At 39.5% G+C, this 21,674-nt stretch overlaps 1 protein-coding gene across 1 annotated transcript; it reads right to left on the reverse strand.

Moving 5' to 3' along the window:
- Positions 1-850: 850 nt before the first annotated feature.
- Positions 851-19,080, reverse strand: stx18 (syntaxin 18). Its single transcript, XM_015003622.1, has 11 exons — positions 18,857-19,080; positions 6,217-6,284; positions 3,599-3,714; positions 3,284-3,361; positions 3,109-3,175; positions 2,913-3,004; positions 2,251-2,342; positions 1,849-1,907; positions 1,566-1,635; positions 1,382-1,462; positions 851-1,291 (listed from the first exon to the last, which is right to left on the reverse strand). Exons 1-11 carry the CDS (start codon positions 19,052-19,054, stop codon positions 1,196-1,198), a joined length of 1,017 nt encoding a protein of 338 aa, XP_014859108.1. The 5' UTR covers positions 19,055-19,080; the 3' UTR covers positions 851-1,195.
- Positions 19,081-21,674: the final 2,594 nt, after the last annotated feature.

Consider the following 21,674-nt stretch of genomic DNA (forward strand, 5'->3'; position numbering starts at 1 on the left):
TGAAACATTGGGAGTTTACCGAAAACATTTTAAGCTTAACTGACGTGTTTGAACTGGTCTCTTTTACTTGTGGATCCACAGAGGGGTGAAATTAAATATACACCGGTGGTCTTTACTGGAGTTTGCAACCATGAAAACCACCAAAAACTAATGCTTTTTGGTGTCGATTCAAGGTGAAGTTGAAGAGTTTTGGAGCTAATCCCCGCTTCCTGGCTCAGCCACAGCCATGCAGTAATGCTAGTAGAGCTTGCGTACGGGGGAGAGAGTGTTGCAAAGTCAATGACTTTGTGCAGCTGGCTGGGCATTGTGGGTTTGACAGGGACACGTTTTACTAATTTGCAGTAAGAAAAATGTTATTTCGATTTGTATTATAGCCACCAGCACTGACAGTGAAACGCCCAGCCTGATGCTCTGGCGATCCAGGATTTTCCAGTTTAATACAAACAGAAATCCTAGTGATTTCTGGGTTACTTTTAACATCCTCAACTCTTTCCTTTCCGTTTGAAGGTGAGAGTTTGGGTCTGACGGCTTTGCAGCAAGACAATGATCACAGACAATAATAAAGCTGTTTTTGGGACGGTTGTATCAGGTCAACAGACGTCTGGACCTGAACTTAACTCATAAATGCTTGTAGATTAGCAAAATGAGCATGCAGCAACTCTCAGCAGGTAATTCTTGTTAGCGTAGGAAACAGCGACACACGGTGGCTTTCTGCAGATCTTCATCCTCCTGAAATTCCAGCCTAAGTTACTAAACTCACTACCTTAAAAAAACTGTTGCAAAAAAAAAATAATCAAAATGCAACTGAAGGTGTTAATTTTCACACACAAAAAAAAAAGTAGAGGTGGCATTTGAGTCGATTATTTTTTTAATTTAAAGGAAATTTCCCATTATGTGACAGGAGTTCAGAAAAAACACCAGCTGCAGTCAAACATTTATCACTTTTAGTGGTAGAATACGACTGATAATCAATCCACTGGATCCCATTTTAAGCTGGAGTTCTGTCCACTCATCCCATCAGAGCCCAGATTCACAGATCCGCATCAGGGACAAACACGCCACCGTTTCCACTCGAAGACGATCTTCACGGGGAACACCAGCTGCGGCACGGCGAGCCGGGCCTTCAGTCCAAATGTTGTCATCGCCGCTTTCTAAGACTTTAACCAGTCCAGTGCAGTCTTTTGAGGGAGCGCTGCTAACCGTCGTACCAGTCCAGAAATAAGAGCGAGAAGGAGCACATGACGAGGAAGAAGAGGATCCACACTCGGAAGCCGGCATTGTTTTTGATGGCCTTGGAAAACAAACAAACAAACAAAAAGTTCCACTAGATGTTTTCTTCCAAACACACGAAATCAACGTAAAGTGGAAAACTTTGACCTACCTCTCGAATATCCTCATTGCCTTCTTTGACGTTCTCTGTCGCTCCCACGACCAGCTGGTGAATGTTGTCTATGTCAGTTTCCTGTTTCACAAAGTCAAAACGGGCAGCACGTTTACGCACAAATCATAAACGCAGAATTTAAGGCGACAGAAACGGAGGAGTCAGGAGGAGGTCGCCGTCTTACTTGTTGGAGCACTTTTTCAGCAAAGATCTCCTGAAGACGTGAAATCTCCACCACTTTCCCTTCAATTTGCCTGGTAGGTTCAAAACGTAAGACGTTAGAAATGATGATGGGAACATACCGTATAAATCAAACATTATCTCGACTTGAATGCCTTTTTTTTAACTTCAGGATTAAGCAACTTCTTTTCTGTACAGATCACCTGAACTGAGGTTTGAACAACAACTCAAAGCCTCACTGTCCTCCTTTGGACGGGTCACAGTTGTGTTCACCAGAACAAACTCACCTCACTTCATCCACCAGGTTGTTCATTTCACTGACCAGTTTCTGGTTCTCCTGCTCAAACTGGAATAAAAAACAACAACAACAACAACACGTTTAAATCCTCCCAACTGGTCCCAGACAGATGAACAAGATGTTTCACGTCAATTCAGGATGAATGAAATTGAAATGTGACACATTATCTGGTGTAAAAACTCTCAAACTGACCATTTTCACAATAAAAAATAAGCCTCAACGTTTCTCTAAAATTCTAATAGTTTAAGTTTTAGCAATTAACTATATATATATATATATATATATATATATATATATATATATATATATATATATATATTTTTTTTTTTTTTTAAATCAGAGAGCTGATTCATATTGCTTAGTCAGTCTTTTTAGCCTTAATGCTGCCCACCATCTGGATCTCCTCCGGGGAAAGCTCGTCCTCCACCCGGCCTTCCTCCCACAGGTTGAGGGAGCTGTCCTGAACTTCTGACATGTTCTTTTCTACGACAAGGACGAAAAGGATCGGTCAAAAAGTTACTACTTTGTTAAACCGGATTTCAAAGGCAACTACAGTTTCAGTTTTAGAAATTATAACATGTTGGATAAATTCAAAAATATGCATTTCAAGCTCCCATTTTTGTGGCAAATCTAAATTAGAAATCTAAAGTTGTGTTAGCCTTGAAATAAAAGTCGATTAGAAAATCAACAAAACAGATTTATTATGTACAATGATTTAGTTCCGGTGTTTAATTTCTATTAATGCCGATACAAATGTTTTGCAACGAATAAAGACCCCAAATTCAGTTCTTCAGAAAATTTTCCACAATATGCAGCAGTGTTGACACTAAACCAACAACATTCAAGTTAAATACTTAAATAAATTACCCTTTCATGGTTGCCTAATTTGTTAAAAAGTGTTTGTAAAGTCATTGTTTCCAATTACACTGTGAAGTGTTGCTTTCTCACTACATGTGTTCCGTGTTGTTACTTTAGCTTTTTTTTTTTTTGTCGTCTGAGAAGACCTCTCTGCTTTAGGTGGGCTTTTTGTTTTCACTCTGCTCTCGGTCTTACCAGGACTTTCCTCCTTCACAACTTTCTCCTCTGCAGGCTCCTCCGCCGCGGTTTTCTTCACTTTGCCGGGATGTTCTGGTGCCAGTCTCGATCTGAAACCAGTACACATTGCCTGCGTTTACTCGAATGCACCGAGAACAACCGCAAGGCCCACGCAGATTCAATCGATGTTTGAATGAAGCGTGCAGATGCTCACAGTCTCTTCTTGTCCACCATTCGTTTGACTCTAATGGCCCTCTGCTCAGAGTACAGCTTGCATACCCCTTGAAATCCAAACGCAAACATGTCGTAAATGCGCGTGTGTGTGTGCGCGCTCGGGTCTGGGTTCGGCGCATTCAGATAGGCCACGAAACAACGAAGCAGAAAATTACCTCTCAGATACACGTCAACGAGGTCCAGCACTGCTACCCTGTGTTCCTTAATCTGAGCTGATGTCGCCTGCTTCTCCACTGTGGATGAAAGCAGTTCAACATTTACTCACAGACAGAAATACGCAGGAACTTTTCCAGCAAAAGATCCCTGCATGCAACAGCCATGTGAAAAACAAACATAACAAAAATTCTTATCAAATACGCCCACATATGTTGCAGGGTGTCCTGTTTTTTTTTTATTTTTTTTTATTTTTGCCACATGACTTTATGAGAGACGGACAGCAGTGATGTAGATGAAGCGACTCCAACAGAGACCTTCGCTGCGTAGCTGCTTGATGGCTTCAGAGCAGGTCCTCATGAAGGTCTGAGCGTCCTGGTCAATCTGGTCTCGCTCGCTGTCGGTCATACGGCTGAGGTCTGTAGAGATGAGACTGAAATGGAAAACAACGCACGTTCAGTCAAGCAGTTCAATCATTTCAGCGACAAACTATCCCACAGGAAAACAAAACTACTCCACCCAGTCACTGTGCCTCCAGCATCACAGTCATATTACCCCACGATAAATTCATATTAACCCCAAAAGGGCAAATTAAGCATTTAAATTCGTCTATGAACATATTAAAGCTTACAAGATAAACATACAGATATACTTTTGATAAACCGAAAGTGCTCAAAAGTTCAAATATAAGGAGACAGCTGTTTTATTTGATTAACGTCACCTTCTGATGGACCTGAGCTTTCTAAACCTCACATCGCCACCGCCTGCTGCCTTCATGGACGCCAGAAAGCAAGGTTAATATTTACAACAGAAAAATACCCGAGAAGGTAAAAGACTGAAAAATAATGTTGATGTTTTATTGTAATAAGACATTAAGGATGTTCTTTCATTTCAGTTTATAAATCACGGACTATTTATTCTTAAACATGGGGTTATGCTTTTTGATTTCTTTTTTTTCTTCTTCTTTTGCTCTTTCCTTTGGTTTGTTGTTTTGTTGCATTTCCTTCTAATTTATGTAAAGCACTTTGAACTGCCTCTTTACTGACAATGTGCAATATATATAAAACTACCTAACCTACCTCACCTTAGTTTTTTTCTCAAATTGCCTACTGACAATGGTAATGGTCAAAACCTGCCTTCATTTGACCATCATTCTTTTACAGAAAAACATAAATTTAAATCAAGTAACAGTGGCTGGACATTAAAGAAACAAACAACTACTGAATGATCCTGCACTGAAGCCACTTATCGCTCTTCATGTTTCTGTCAATGTTTTTCGGCTGAGAATTTGTCAACCAATCTCTTAAATTAGGGCTAATCTCCACGCCCACAGACACAACGGCAGCATAAAAACCCCCAGAAAGCTTTTGAGCAAAGAAAAGACCGGATTAGTCCCTGGGCGTGATTTGCTCTACACTTGGTTGAAGCTCAATTATTCCAGACAATTAGACTGGAGCCTGCCACAGCAGACCACCCTACATGCTGCTGACCTTTCGCCAGCACTCACTGCCATCAGCGCACGCACGCACGCGCACACACACACACACGCACACACACACAGAAGGCATTTATTTACATAAACATACCTTTTTTTTCTCTTCAAAAATCAGAAAGGATTACCAAAATTATTTCTATTTTATCCCAGAATCCTGAGAGGAGAGTGTGATTAATTAAAGGGTTTGTCCGTCACATTTGGAGTAAAAAGTGACAAACGCAAGCCAACTGCAAAGCGCTAGAGTTGCAGCATCATGTTATGAGGAGGTTTTGCTGCAGGAGGGACTGGTGCGCTTCACAAAACAGATGGCATCATAAAGAAACTTGTGTGGAAATAGTGATCTGAAGACACCAAAAGGGGAGTAAAAACTTAGACTTAGCGACAACTAGGGCTGTGTAACAATATTGATTTTGCGATATATATATCGATATTTTATTTTCTAGGAAAAAAAATCGATATTCATCCGCAAGTATCTTAACATCCAACTGTCACCTTGCTCACTCAGTGCTTGCTTCGCCAGGAGAGTGATTAGGTCATCAGGCTTAGAGCGATTCCTTCAGATGTTAAGTGTCAAGATTAAAAAGGTATCAAACTATTCAGAGCAGGGTAGTTGGTGCACTTTATTTACTTTACAAATGCATGTAAGCTACAGTTTGTACTGTTTCAATGAAAACAAAACATGTTTTCTCACCACTTCTTTGATTCATTTTGTCCAGCTGTCGACTTTAAGTCTGAGTCCATGTCCAACCAGAGCCAGGTATTGTGTAGTTGGTGCTTTTAATCAATTTTCAGTTAAATTCATTCAATCCAACTCTATAGCAGTCACAAAATGTCACCAAAATCACTCTGTCGCTCTAAAATCTTTCAGAAAATCGTAAAAGTGTACTGAAGTGTATCGTTTGCGGAATATCACAACATATATCGTATCGTGAGCAGAATATCGTGTATCGTATTGTATTGTGAGATTATTGTATCACTACAGCCCTAGCGACAACGGAGCTGGAGGACAGCAAAGTCAGTGTCTTGTAGCAGCCATCATTCAAGAAAATTTGTGGGCTGAGATGAAAAGGTGTGTTCGAGCAAACAAGCCTGACTCGGTTACAGCGGTTCTGTCATATTCCAACAAACTACAGCAAGAACTTGTGGAAAAAGACACAAAACACAGTTTAAAAGGGAATTCTATTAAATATTAAGTAAAAGTTTAATTTCCCCCCCCCCCTTTTTTTTATATTAACGAGTTACAACAACATTTAATTTCCCTTTAGGACTAATAAAGTATTTTTGAATTTGAACTTCAAAGTAAAAAGAATTCTCTCTTTTATTATCCTGACATTTAAAGAGCTATTTTGTGCTGTGTCTGTAAACATCTGGTTTTAATTGAACGTGATATTTTTCATCTGGTCTGCTTCGAGTTACTCTAATTGTCTTGAAGAAGCTTACCTTCCGGCGCTCACGTAGTCTTTTCGGTGCTGTAGCAGAAAGTCTTTGAGCTTCGTGATGTTCGTTATCTGCCAAGACAAAGTGAAAAGACGCATTAACAGACCTGGATCCACTGTGCCAATAAGACTCTTTGACCTGTGTACAAATTTGTTCCAGAAGGAGCTTCATTCATCCAAAAAGGAAACTAAATTTCTCCGTTACATTCAGACAGAGCCAGAGTAAAGTATCGTTCGGTATATATATACTGGATCTGACAGATGGACTAATTCAGTGGATCTGACGTCTGTTTGACTTCTCAATATTTACTCGTAGCAACTCATCAATTTACGTACATAAAAAAAAAACCTCAAACCAGCAATTTCCTCAATTAACAGCTCTCATAAATAAAAACATGAGCCTCTGCGCACATAGCACTGACAGAGCGATCTCTAATAAGCATTAAAATTATGATCCATTTATCATAGGCGAAATGTCTGGGTTTGTGTGTGTGTGTGTGTGTGTGTGCACAGGCAAAACCAGAGGAAACTTGGTGCGCTCCAATGTTTGCTGTTGCAATTTGGTCAAATATTAAAACAGACCAAATTGCTTCCCCCCGTCCGCAGGGCTCCGCTGCCAGGGTGAGAGTGGGTGTGGATGCACACACAGTGGGCTCTGTTGGGTCCAGAATACGACGGAGCTCAGACAAGCCCGGGATTGAAAAATGACACAATGAGTTTGACTGTGACAGCGGCCACAGAAGCGGTGGAGGGGGTGGTGGTGTTTGGACAGCGCGACGACGCTGTCTTCAGCCTTCGGACTTCTCACTCTAACAACCTCAATTATGAAATTGCCTTGGCTGCTAGGAGTAACCTGGCACCCGCGTTTAATGGCGGCTCTGAACATTCCTCGCGACACGCCGACTCTGAGCGGATTTATTAAAGCTGACGTCCCGGTAAAGAAAACGCTATTCCCAATCCGGAGAGAAGGAGACAAGCAGGGTTAACGAATTTGTCTGCTTAGAAAGATAACAGTGATGTAAGGCTCTGCGCCGGGGGGTGTTGGGGGTGGCGGCATGTTAACACAGGCAGGGGCAGCTGAGGTGAACCTATCCTTGTAATAATAGCATTATTTGAGGTCAGGAGCTAATTGTAGCTCAGTGTGACAGAGCTCAGAAGGGGTTCAAGGAGAACAGAGCACTTCCTATGGCTCAGATTGTCAGGTTTGTAGCCTTGCCCAGCACATGAGAGAGTGGGCTGACAGCACTACACAGACGACTTTCTGCTTTATTGTCTTCTAAGGTCACTTTTGTGTAAGGAGTTTCTACGTAGAGTGGGACAATGGTACAAGAGTTGGTAAAGTGTTTCAATACATTTCAAGCTCATGAGCTCAAAAATGTCAATGTTTTCCAACTCACCAAGTAAACGTTAGACAAACAGGGTCATATATGCACAGATGTAGAGTTAGTGTTTTAATTTTACCAATGTATTTCTTCAGACAGGAAGCAACATTAATGTTTTGGAGAGGCCAAGCAGAATCCCAACATGAATCTGATAGAGAATCTGTGGAGGAATCTAAAGATTATAGTTATGGCAAGGAGGTCTGCCATAACCATTTTGTCAAAAGTCGTGACTTCTTTGCAAATTTCAAAGGGAGATCTACCCAAATATAATATAGTCGAGCCTCTGTTGAATAACAGGAAATCTGTAATGAACACAAACATGTGGCATCCATTGATGTTGCTGGTAGTATTTTAAGTCAATTGCAAAGAGAGAAAACGCTCATTTTGGATTTAATGAAGACCCAAAAACTGAAACACTGTAAACAATGTGAAAACCTTGTTTTTGTTGGCTTTTACTGAGACATAGCAACAGTTTCTATGATTATCGTTGGCTTTGGGGAGTCGGTGAATGCGTTTGGACACGACAACGACATCTGCAACATGGCATGAAATGATCAACTTAAGCAATAATGAGAAAACACGAAGAGCACAAGGTCATCCTCAGCTTATTTCTGTTCGTTTTAGCAGAAAAAGCTTAATTGCCACATTTTTGACAAAATGTGGCAATTAAAGCGCATATTTGAATTTAAATACAGTTTTGGCCTTCTGCTAGGTGTAAGATACAAACTCATGGTGATATGAGAAGTTTACCTTTAACCATAAACTATGCTTTCTGTCAGCAGGTAATGGCCTCGTCCATGACCGGTCCGGCCATGACGCGCTGACCGGATACAGGAGCACCTTCAGCCAGAGACTCATTTTGCCAAAGCGCACCACAGAAAGTCATTTCTGCCTGTTGCCATCAGGCTTTACAATGCCCAAGTTTGTGCTAATTGATTAAAAAATTTTCTGTGCTCATTTATAGGTTATTTATTGATTAATATATTGGATGTGATTGCATATATATATATATATATATATATATATATATATATATATATATATATATTTTTTTTTTTTACAAACTTTGTATTTATTACCTAAGATGGAGTAGCTTTCAACAAATAAGCAATTTTCCCTCGGGGATCAATAAAGTATATTCTATTCTATTCTATAACTTGGCACTTAGTTCTTGATATAAAGGGAAAGCGTTGTAGAGCAGCTTTTACACCAGCAGGGGGTGGTAAATCCTCAGCGTTGGAGCATGAAGAATCAGAACGCAAACAAGAGAGAACAGAGCGTGTGGATGAGTTTTTGTGTGCGTTGTGTGGAAGGCAGGGGAGTGCGAAGCCTGCTGCTCTGGGGGCTGAGCAGCCTCCTGTGTGTATACATTGGAGCTCAGATTCCCAGCACAACCTCAAGGGTTTGCAGGGGGTCAGAGGGATCAATTGCTCTTGTAACTTAAGACCTTAAAGAGCAAGTAATTCCTCAACAATGAGGAAAGGGGTGGCCTCGTGCATTGCAGCTCGCCATATATGTGTGCAACTAAGCGCGTGTAACCTTGTGTGTGTGTGTGTGTGCGTGTGCGTGTGCGTGTGTGTGTGTGTGTGTGTGAGTTTGCATGCAGCCAACAGAGGTGGGTGTGAGGCAGGGCTTGCAGCGGAGGCAGAAGGAGACAGTCTGCCGGGCTATATCTAATCTCGTCATCATCAAAGACCCCCACTTTAACTCCTCACTTTCTCCTTCCCCGCTGCTCCCCTCCAGCCCTGACTGAGCCCAAACAAACCATCAGGAGGGATTATTATGAGGAAGAAAAGGGAAAAGGCTTAGCAAACAGATTTCCAAAGAGCTTGGATGGCTCTTTGTTGTTGTTTAAGGCAGGTAACTGACAGAATCTGGCGATGACCGCACTGCTTTGGTTTAAGACCCTGACTGCATGTCCTGACCGTGGGCTATCCGTCCTGACGCCATGCGATGTCGGGTTTAAATACGCGGGCTTTCGCAGAGAGAAGTGCTTAGGACTGGGCCACATGTTGACTTTATTATCATGTTTATGTCTGACTCACTAATGGGGCTCAGTTTGCTTTCCTCGAGTGTACCCAGTTAGAAGGCTTCAGTCAATTGAATATACAAACACAATCTATAAGAATTACAGCTTTCGGAGTATTTATAAGTGGTGAAATTGGTCTTTTGGAAATACACAATTTCATTGTAATAATGTGATAATACTGAGGAGTGTTTAATTGATAAGTTTGCTTTCATAAAAAAAAAAGTTGTACAAACTTTCAGCTATTTTGTTTTTAACAAATGATGGTGAAATCTGGGATCCACTTAAGGTCAGATCTAAATAATTGTGGTATCTGATAAAGTCCAGACAGTTTCAGCGTTAAAGGGCCAATCACTGTGGTCAAGGTCGTCTCAGTTTTGGGTTGGGACAACCACCGATTGGTTTGTCTCTCACACCTGTTTCTGATGTAGATATTCAACAACCAATACATAAACACACATGCTGTGAACAACAGATCACGGATGGCACTCTTGATTAAAATCAGTAACTTGTTTCATACCAATCAGGCTCTTCCGGCAACAAGAATAAATAAATCACGGGTTGAATTCTACTTTGGCTAAAACATTTGGCCGTTTCAAAAACTGCAGCGCTGGGAGATGAAAGCAAGTTGTAAAATAAACATCCATCAACTTGTTATGTAGTTTTTGTCTTTTCGTCATTCTGTTCTTGGTAGCGCAACACTGAGTGAAGGACAACAAAATCAGGAAGCTGTGATAATATTTAATAATAATAATAATAATTAAAAAAAACTTCAGCATATGTTGCATCCCTATTTTAAATAGCAATATTATAACAATCCTACTAGTAAAAAAAAAAAAACCTGAATATTTGGCTCATGTAATGGAACTTCATTTTAAATATATAAACTGTGTTTATTATGAACGGTACAGAGGGTGTACTTTCTTTTTACTATCAAAGTATGTTGCGAAGACTCTACGATAAAGAGACTGCAGCAGTGCCATAGTGCTCTATAAATGAATAACAGCAACAAGTCAGTTTATGCAACACATTATTTCCCCCAAGTCCTGTTTTAGAGCCAACATGACAAGAACTTTAGGATTTTATACGCCAAACAAACAATACTAACAAAAACATTTTCAGGAACAGAAATTTTTCAATGTATACGTCAGTGTCACCATGTGATACGTGAATTTCCCAACCAGAACTACAATAAACAAAACTGTTTAAAATAAATCATGCACACACACATATTGAATCCTGTACAGTTATTAATTTATGTGGTACGAGTGTGCATTTAGGTTATGCTTGTTTCAGTCCAGATTCACACTAAAACATAAGAAAGATAAGGATAAAAATGCTTTAATCATGACTATTTAGTCTGCATATTTGTAGCCATGGTGGTAACATGGAAAAAGCCTAACGTAAAAAATATCACTGGATCTATTTCTTGAACAGTTTTTCCCCGCCATTAAACATCAAGTGCTGCATGATGATAATCGGCTCAACCGTTGAAGCAAGACATCAAGTGTTCAGAAAGGCTAAAGAACACAGTTTTTTTCCGTACCTAAGTGTAACTGAGGTAATCAGACACAAGAGTCACGTTATATTTCCTTTGAGATTTTGTATGCACAACTACAGATTTAAAAAAAAAAATTGTTTAGGTATAAATGTAGCTTGTATGAACAGAAACGTGAAGGCAGCAAACAACTTCTCCGTTGAGTCTGGTGAAAACTATGTTAGCTTCGGATGACTGAATAAATACGAATGAAAACATAAAACAATGTTCTGACAGTTAAATAAACATGAAGTGCTATAGTTTCATGCAGGATATTTAAACACAACATTTGAAGAACAAAAAAAGCTACGTAGCACTTTTTGTAAGCATGACCCGATGAAGAAATTGAGTATGTGCGCGTTTTAGTTTTACAGTGAATGAAATTTGGTAATTTCATGGTGAAGTATACAGGAAACTCTCATGTCAGAAGACGAATGAGGATAACAAAATGATTAATAACAACAAAAAATCTCTAAAGAGACGTCTTTTTTTTTTATACATATTTTGAAACTGAAACCCACATTTTCCAATCTTGACATGTTGAAACAATGTACGTCTGTAGAGCATTAAATATTCTTGTAAAAAAAAAAAAAAAGAAAGAAAATACTAGTTGGATCTAAAAGTACAAGCCTCAAACTTCAATTCATGCTGATTTTATAGAAAAATGTGAGATTAAGCCAACTAATAATTACAACATTTACCAGGAAAATCCTGGCAAGCTAACTTTGTAGCTTAACCTCTCAACCATCCACATTCATCTGGAGTCCAGGTAAAGACAAGGTTCATCAGCTCATTGTGGTCCTCAAACAGGAAGCTTGGGCATCATTTGACCCTCATTACCATGACCAACAATGTGTGTCCGCGTCCTTTGATTACGAAGTTCACCACCTATTTTGCCTCACTTCAGTAGCATGTTCTCTTGTCTTTCTCGTTTTGAAGTGACTAAAAGAAATAGGCCTCCACGTCATAATATAGTTAAACCCCCAAATAAATAAAAGTCCTGAAACTAAACACACAGAATTAAAAAAATAAAATAAAAAAGCTTACTTGTCATTTGCTTAATGGCAATTGTTCAGGGTGTCATTATTAATTAAATATTAATTTAAAACTTTCCGTACAAGTAACTTCAAAGAAAAATGTTAAATTAAAATGTTCCTAATTTTAATTGAAACACACAAAGAAACACAACAAAAACCACTATTTGCTGACGTCTCCATACTCTTAAAACAACTAAGTGTGAATCAACGTCAAAATATTCCAATTTTAACATTCTCAGAGATTCACGGCGATCAGATGTTGTTTAGCGAGTCAAGCATAATTTCATCATATTTAATCTGAAACTAAATCATCCTCAAAAAAAAAAAAAAATGTTAAGAAAACTAGATGAACGAAAATGTTTTGAAAGTATAAGTGTGCTGTTTTAGTATAGAGGGATAGAGGATAATATCGCAGCGCGCTTTAAAGAGCCGGCTGCCCGCCTCGCTTTTCAGCCTTTCAAAGGAAAACGCAGCGAGAAGGAGCAGATTCTGGAATGGCAATCCTGACGGCACAGCGGGGAGCCCCGCGCTGTTTTCTACACCCAATTTAACAATTTCAGAGTGACCTCGTCCATTTAAAGTTGAGAAGGGCAGCATGCTGTGGGGAGTGACGAGGTGAGCGGTGAAACGGAGATCACAGCGTTCCACAGCGGCCCCTGCGAGGTAAAAAAGATTCCCCCCCGACCAAACCTCATCACACTAACACTAGCTCTCCTATTAGCCAATCAAAACAGGGGTTTTTTAAAAAATCACTTTGAATGGAGCAACATTTCCTTTCTTGCTCTGCTGAATTTTGAGTGGAGGGAGGAAAAAAAAAAGAAAAGAAGGGAGTCTCATAAGACCACTGTGTATTTGTCAACTTTGATGTTTTCTTTCTATTTCTGTGAGCCTCCAATGGGAAGTCGGGACGGAGAGTCAGTGGGAGAGTTATGCATGTCTTGAAGGGCACCCACATCTGTTGTGCATTAGGTGCCGGCCGTCAACATTGTTACTGGGGACCTAATTTAATATTTTCTCTGTTTTGATCTTCCACCTTTAATCACTGGCTCTTGGGAGGATCGGTTTTCCTCAAAAATTGTTTGAGAGCCGAAAGAAAATGTTATTGCAGCATGTTTATGGAATCATGCATGGGAAGAGGCGAGTCGGGCAAGAAAAAAAAAAAAGCTGCACATGTCAGGCTGCGTAGAGAAGAACGGACAGGAGAACTGGGCTAAGGTGGCTGAAAACCACGACATAACTTGAAGCAGTCAAGACATTCCAGACTTTCATTTTCCACAAAAACAAAACAAAACAAAAAAAAAACCTTCCACTGACATGATCTGAGATGATATCTACACCGAGGAGCAGACAGCAGGATAAGGGGTTGTTGGGGGGGCTGCAATAGCCAGGCACCACAGGATAGGTTCAGGTTTCTTTGGAAGCAGCAGCAGCAGCAGCAGCAGCAGCAGCGCTTTTATTAAAACTCCACTTCCAATATCAATATAACGGAACGTAACAAGAACCTGGCTGCGCAGAGCTGCGGCAGTTGGCCTCGCATCTCCCTCAAAAGCGAAGGCCGAAGCCGCTGGGAACGACCGGATGGCCTCTGCCTCTCAGGGGAGACGTGAGATGCTCCTTCGGGATGGCTTTGAAGACGTCCACGTTCGTGATATGTACGTTTGAGGACAAGGTCTCTCAGCGGCAGAGGAGCAAAGAGCCTTTAGCTGCCAATGAGCTGCCCTTACTGCCAACTGCAGATGATGAAGACTGTCTACTTCATTTTTCCGAACTAATCAAATTCCCAGTTTTCTGGAGCAGCTCAAAACATGGCGGCGTGTTCCGTAATCAGCTGTGGTCACACTCTACTTAAGAGGCTTGTTTTTGCTCAGTAGTGCACATAAATTAAGAAAATAAAAAAATAAAAAAATAGAGAATAAATCCTCATACAAAGACTAACTCATACCTACAGTTATTGCTGCCATGTGCCATTTCTTCTCTCATGCTCTCACAGCTGTAAAGTCTGTTTCGACTTTGCAGCTCCTGCATCAGACATGGGCCGGTCACTGGCAAACACAGGTTTTAAAAAAATATACTTTCAAGTTTAATATTTTAAATAGCAATCCTGCGGCTTGAAGGCCTTTTTAGTGAGATGCAACAGGATGTTTTGGAGTAGAAGTAGTTTTGCCTACGGAGCACAGAGTATTGTGACAATCCTCCACTTGGTGATGTGGACTGTCAGTAAGCCAGCTGAAAGAAGGGCCATGCATTTTGTTTACAATGAGGATCAGTTTGGGTGTGCGGAAACATTTCTGGTTGTTAAAAATGGCGTCAGTCTAAAGGAGTGCAACCATCACTTATTAATTTGGCACTAATTTTAATTAAAATCCCTTATGGGAAGATACGAGTGGGATGTCTGGAAAACAGCTGAACTCCGACTGGCTTCCAGAGAAGATAGCCCAACTAATTAATATCTAAAGAGAGCAAAATTAATAAAAATGAGCACAATCTTTGCAATAAGCATGCTTACTTGAAAACGATTCCTGAATTTAGCAGCCATTTCTCCCATGTTTATGCTTAAGTAGGCCTGTCGCGATAAACGATAAATTGATTAATCGGACGATAAAAAAAGCTATCGAGCCCATTTAAATTATCGGCATTATCGTTTCTCCCTGCATTTTTCCATGACACTGGATGAGAAAGCTCAACTCCGGTGCTCTTCACTGACCCTTCCCTTCCTCATTTTTTTGGGATGGGAAAAAAATGAGGGGAAAAAATGAGGAGAGGGGAGGAGAGAACTACTGCATCAAGTAGTTAGCGACATAGCGCGCATCATTTTGTACTTTTGCAGCTTTAGCACTCTGTGAGGAGTTAGCAAGGTAAAGGAACACCATCTTATATTGGGGAAAAGCTCGAAATGGAACTGATTTCAAAGCCGAATTCAACTGCAGCAGCGTGGGAATATTTTGGATTCAAACCAAATGACCGAGGCAAACCGCTGAACCTTTGCGAGCCGGTATGTCGCATTTGTCATAAAACAGTAGCAACTAAGAGCAGAAATACAACCAACTTGTACAAGCACCTAAAGCACAACCATCCAACAATTTTTTTTACAGCTGGGGATAAAAAGTAAAATCGGTGACCCGTCTCCATCTTCAAGTTCGCAACAATCTAACATCACTGAAGCAATTAGTCGACAGGCAGCGTACAAAAGGGACGGCGCAAAGTGGTGCGCGCTCACAGACAGCGTAGTTCGCTTTATTGCTAAAGAAATGCTCCCATTTAAAATAGTTGAAAAACCAGCATTTCGAAAAATGTTGCAAACATTTAATAGACAGTACGAAATCCCAGGAAAAACATACATATCACAAACGGCTATTCCACAACTGTACAACAGTATTAAAGAGGACGTAAAGGAGGAGATAAGACATTTCAGTTTACTCTGCTACGTCGGATAATGTGGTCAAGTTCAAATATGACCCCTTATATGAGCTTGACCATTCACTATATAAGTGCTGACTGGACCCTGCACTCTAAATGTTTAGAGACCAGATATGTCCCAGATAACCATACTGCTGACACATTGGGTGAAAACCTGAAAGCTACTTAAGCAGACTGGGGACTGGATGAGGACAAACTGGTCTGCATCACAACAGACAACGGTGCTAACATCGTCGCTGCAATAGGAAATCTTGGCTGGCCATGGCTCAACTGCTTTGGCCACAACCTCCACCTTGCTGTTTCCCATGGCCTAGACGGTGACAAAGAACGGACAGCACGTGCCATAGGACTCTGTAAAAGTTTGGTCAACACATTCAACCTGAGCTTCCTTAAAAAGAGAGACCTGGGGAAGGCACAGGATGAAGCTAATCTCCCTCAGCACAATCTCATTCTGGTGAGTTATTTTTTTTAAAGTAATTTATTCATTCATTTGTAACTCTAAATATTCAGAGTTATCTTTATTTTTATAGCATGTAGACAAGTAGAATCTACATGCTATAAAATTAAGACCATATAATTAAGACTGTTGCCTGGCAATAATTTTACATACAACACAAATTATTAAGGAGAATTAGAAATGTAAAAAGTAGCACTTCTTTAAAGATGTTGAAATACATCAACAACAAATAGTATTGTTCTAATATAGTTCTATATATTATTATATAGGAACAATATAGAGTCAATTTGGTGTTATATCTACTTGTTGTCACAAGGGGAGTATTGTTACCTGTCAATGCTGAAGTTTGGCCCTAACTGAGTAACATTATATAATAAAAACATTTTCAATATCCCACAGGATGTTGTCACATGATGGGGTACTAAACAGAAGATGGTTGAGAGGGTGTTGGAGCAACTCCCAGCCATAAGACGAGTCCTGGTTCAAGACAGAAAGCACAGCCATCACAATCCAACCTGGCAGGATGTTTTGGTGTTGGAATCCATCAACGCAACAATAAAACCACTGGCTGACTTTACAGATGTCCTTTCAGGAGAAACATACATCACAGTGTCCTCTGTTAAGCCTATGCTGGAACTGATTAAAGGCGAACTCCTCTCTCCAAGCCCTGAAGAAAGCACACTGACTGCCAGTATTAAAAAAAAAAACATATTCAAGATACTGACTGAAAAATACAGCTGACCTGCCATCCATGCCCTCCTGACAAAAGCCACCATCCAAGGTACCGTGGCAGAATGGAGGAGACGGGGTTATTGGATGACGTCAAACATCAGCTGGTGCAAGAACTACTGGAATTAAAAGGGCCAAAAGTAAGTGAAGAAGGTGTAAGTGGTGAGGGCTGCAGCCAAGCTGCTGGAGGAGACAAAGATGAATCTACAGCTGCCCCACCCACCAAGAAGAAGAGGCTAAGTGACCCTCTTCAAAACAGAAGAGCTCAACTCAAGGGCCAGACCCAGGCTACATATCCAAAAAGAGAGCAGGCTGATGCAGAACTGACCAGGTTCCTGCAAGAAGATGCTATTGATACCTCTTGTGATCCTTTGATGTGGTGGCGTGACAATCAAAGAAGATACATATCCTTTGATGGCAAATTTGGCTCAAAAATACATGTGTATTTGTGCAACAAGCACCAGTTCAGAGAGAATGTTTAGCACAGCTGGAAACATTGCTACTCCTGAGAGATCCTGCCTTAAGCCACACAAACTCAACATGTTGGTATTTCTTGCTCGGAATCTGTCTGACTAAGGTATCTACAGATCTGTTTAAAGATTGTTGAGGTATCTGGTCTTATTTAAGAGTGTGCTTTTGTTACTTTGCACTTTTTGTTTATAAAATGGCAGTTTTGCCTATCTTTATTTAAATCTATTAATACAATATATTTAATACTTTGTCTTAATAATAATTTGTACTGTTTAGTAATTTAACAATTTGTACTCTTTTGGTTGAACATAGTTTTTATTTCCACTTTGGTTTTAACTTGTGTTTTTATGCAAGTGGATTTGTTTTGTTAACAGAGACTGAGAGTCCATTTTATTTTTATATTTGGTTGTTTTAACCAGTTCCAATGTTAAGTGTTCTTTTGAAAATAAAGTGTATTTATTTTTGGCAGGATGTGCTTGCATTATTATGTCATTGTCATTACATTAGTTTAAAATGGTCTCCAAACAATATAATCGTTTATCGCAATAATTTTTTGGGACAATTAATCGTTCAGCAAAATTTGTTATCATGACAGGCCTATGCTTAAGTGCATTTAAAAAGTGACTTGAACTGAGTCATTTTTCTTTCTCTTTGATTCATATTTTTAAGTTGGTATTTTAAAGTCATCCAGTCTGCAGCTGCAGGAAATGTAGTCAAGATGCTGTAAAAACAAAATTTTAGTTCTAGCAGGTTGTCGTTTTGAGAATTACATATACATACATAGAATATCATTTACTGCCTGTCAGCAACATTGCTGTGGCTTGTTGTTGAAGTGTTGGTCAGACAAACTCATGTTTGAATTACATCAAGCTCGGGTAAATGTTTGTTGCCTAACTACAGTTTTTCAAGAACGTGTAGACTAAAAATCTTCTTATTTGATATGTCAGCACATATTTAGTCCACACAAGCTGTGGTTCTATAAAAAAAAAACTGAAAAAAGTTACATTCTAATTTCAGGATTTATCTAAAACTGCTATTCAGAAAAAAATGCAAGCTGAATGTATTTTTTATTTCTAATAATATATCTGTAGCTGTGAAAATACAAATTAGATCTTCTGACTGAAAAAAAATACTGCTACATTTACCTAACTTTGCTATAAAAAAGGAGCAGTTCATTTAATCATTGTTCATTCATTCAATGTATCAGAGCAACATCTGCTTTTATCCTCATTTTGAGTCACAACTTCTCACAAATTTTCAAGACTTCAGGTTTTTAAAACGCTGAATCGGTTTTGGTCCTTACCTTAACTCTACACACAAGATGATGGTACTACTTAAATGATTTTGGGTTCGCCTGAAATAGCTTGGATAGTTCTGAAACGTAGCAGAGGCAAAATAATAGAAACCACTGATATCGCCTCTGTTAACTTAATGATTAGCAAATGTTGTGCATCTTTATGCACACTTAATAACCGTATGGAGCTCCAGGACCAGGTTTCATTGCCGTGGTCGTGTTTTTTTTTTTATTTTTGCTCCAAATGAATGTACTCCAGAGGCTAAAGCTAACGCTAGCGTGGTAAACACTCACCACTTCCTTGGCTCTCAGCGAGAAGCCGCTCTTCGGTCGGTTCTTCTTGAAAATCTCATCTTTGACGGAGTCCACGTTTACTCCGATAGCCTTGTTCCTGGTTTTCACCGTCTTCACGCTGGCTTTGAACAGTAATGTAATGTCCACAGCCATGTCTGAGGGAGCTGCTGCAGCGCTGTAAACAAACCGACACGTCATCAGGTGGTGAGGTCATCATCCTGCGACGCTCCAGAGGGGAAAATCCTGAGGTTTTAAACAGACGCCTGGAAAATGTTTCATTAGCATAATTCTAGTCATCACAAAGGTCTTTTATGAAACAGTAAAACCATTTCATGTTAAAAGAGATCTATATTTTGGGGAGAATTGCTGATAGAAAGAATTTATATAATATTTTTCTTTGGTCCTCACCCATCTAGATTTAAGACAGAGAATCGAGATCTGTGTGACACTGACACCATATCTACAGAGAATGCTTATCTGACAATTCAAACTCTTCTACTGATGAATTACAAACAAAATCTACAGATATAGACTGCTTTTGGGTTGATGATTAAATTTGGTATATTTTGGGAAGATGAATAGAATGAACAATTTGGAGTTTTTGTTGATGAAATTATTTTAACCAAATTCTTCACATACAAATGCCAGTTCACCAACAATGAAATATTTTTAAAAACCAATTTAAGATGTTTTCTAAGTCTCTGCCAAAAGCATAACAACAACGCTATTAGAGTTTAGAACTACATAATAGTAAAAATGTATCCACACGTAATACTTTTTTCTTGTTTGTAAATCTATAAGGGATGCCTCTTTATTGTTCAACTGTCTGTTTTTATAGGGTTGTTAAAAACAGTTTCTCAGTTTTCTTCACTTTTTTAAATCCGTGTAGATTGTCAAACAAATTTTAATATCAGACAAAGCTATAAATGATTAACTTATTTAAATTAAGGGGGAAAACTCTTTTTAAATCAGTCTAATGTCTGGTTGTTCACCCTTTACAGCATCAACGGCCTCGAGTGCCGCATATCTCAAATGGAGTTCGGTCCAGGCGTGGACGTGCCCACCACTACCATGTCAGACTGTCAATATAATGTCCTTTTTCTGTAATATTGCACTGATTTTACAGCAGAGACACGCCTTAGAAGACAATTTACTTTTGTCTCATCGGTCTACAGAATAACTGTATTCCATGTTTTCTCCATTTGTGGATGCTATGGATTTCACCGTGATTCACTGTGAACCCCATAGCCTCTGAAACAGTATTAACCCTTTCCAGACTGACAGATGTCAAAGACAGTTTCTCATTTGTTCTTGATCGGGTCATGTTTTGATGCTTTTTGAGGTCTTTTATCCTGCCTACTTTATGTTGTCATACTAATTTTATTCAATTTTAACTGTTAATTTTGAGAACACGTTAAATAAGCCGTCAATTTATTTGTTTCATAAGACAGAAAACACAACCGAGGAACGTAGTAACCCCCAAATTCAGCCTATCAAAATATCATAAACCTCTCTGAGGAATGGTAGTCTTCTCTCAGATAACATCACCTGCTGTTTGAAAGGTTAAAGTATTGTTTTTATTAACATATTATTGTCATTATTAGGCAAAGTGCCGTTCCAAAAGAGCTGTCAAGTGAAGAATGAGGAGCTGAGTTGCTGTTTCTGAGCAATCAACATACAGAAAAGCAGAGTGGTCCTTTGGTGGACCTATAGTGACTCGCCATGGACAGAGCATTTCAATCTTAGAGTGAACAATGAAGGAAAAAAGATCTGTAGATTGGAGTCTTACAGTCTTTAAACTCTATTATTTCAGATGATCTGAAAAGGTTTGGTGGATGTTATGGGTTCACAAGGTTCATATTACATTAATAAAGTGTATATAAAATTACAGGCTGTTACTTGTGTGCTATAAGTGTTACAGCAGAGTATAATGTTAATGCAACGTTTATGGCTTCCAACTGTCCTCAGAGCTTTTTTTCCCCTCCACTCACACTCAAAGCTAAGTGTGTGAGTGAGAAAAAAAAAAAACACAAGCTCTTAATGTACAAATGGCAGGAAAGAAAAGGAGAGACAGTTTCTCCACTCAGCTGTAGCAGAGTCTGGCACAAAACTAACAACGGAAATGAGCAAACCACACAGCAAATAACAGGCTTTTATTCAACACCCCTGGCTCCCACTACTTGCATCTTGGTGCCAACCTCAGTCACTTACAATTCAAATTCTGCTCAGAAATGCTTTATTGATCCCAAAGGGAAATTAAATGTTGTTATAACTCACATTATCCAAGGTTCTCCAAAGTACTGCAGATGCTGATAGCCTTGAGCAGGAACAATCTCCTGTAGCGGTCTGAATTAAGCCTCCAACTGTCGTAAAGATGTTTTATGTAAAGGATCCGTAGGGTTGTCGGTGATGTTCTTGAAATGTTCTTGATTGTGCGGAGAATTCTTCTTTCCACCACAATCTCCAGGGATTCCACTGTTTCCCCTGGAATAAAACCAAAGTCCTTCGTTTGTGTGTGTGTGTGTGTGTGTGTGTGTGTGTGTGTGTGTGTGTGTTTTTTGTGGTCTTTTTACTTTCCTGACTCATAAATAGTTCATAAATATGTTTACAAATAATATTAGAAGAAAATGACTAGATTTCTCTGAAGGACAGAACAGCCAAAAGATTGTCTGGGGTTTTTCAACCACTTAAAGGGTAATTTTGATGCGATGAATTCAAAAATCACATTGATGATCAGGTCAACTTTCTGAACGATGGATGCAACACGAGCATCAAAATGCATGACTTGTTCTCACAAATGGATCGGTTTCCTTACAGG

This window comes from Poecilia mexicana, unplaced genomic scaffold, assembly GCF_051168715.1.
Source record: "Poecilia mexicana isolate PSO_F unplaced genomic scaffold, ASM5116871v1 scaffold_5, whole genome shotgun sequence".
Classification (NCBI taxonomy): Eukaryota; Metazoa; Chordata; class Actinopteri; order Cyprinodontiformes; family Poeciliidae; genus Poecilia; species Poecilia mexicana.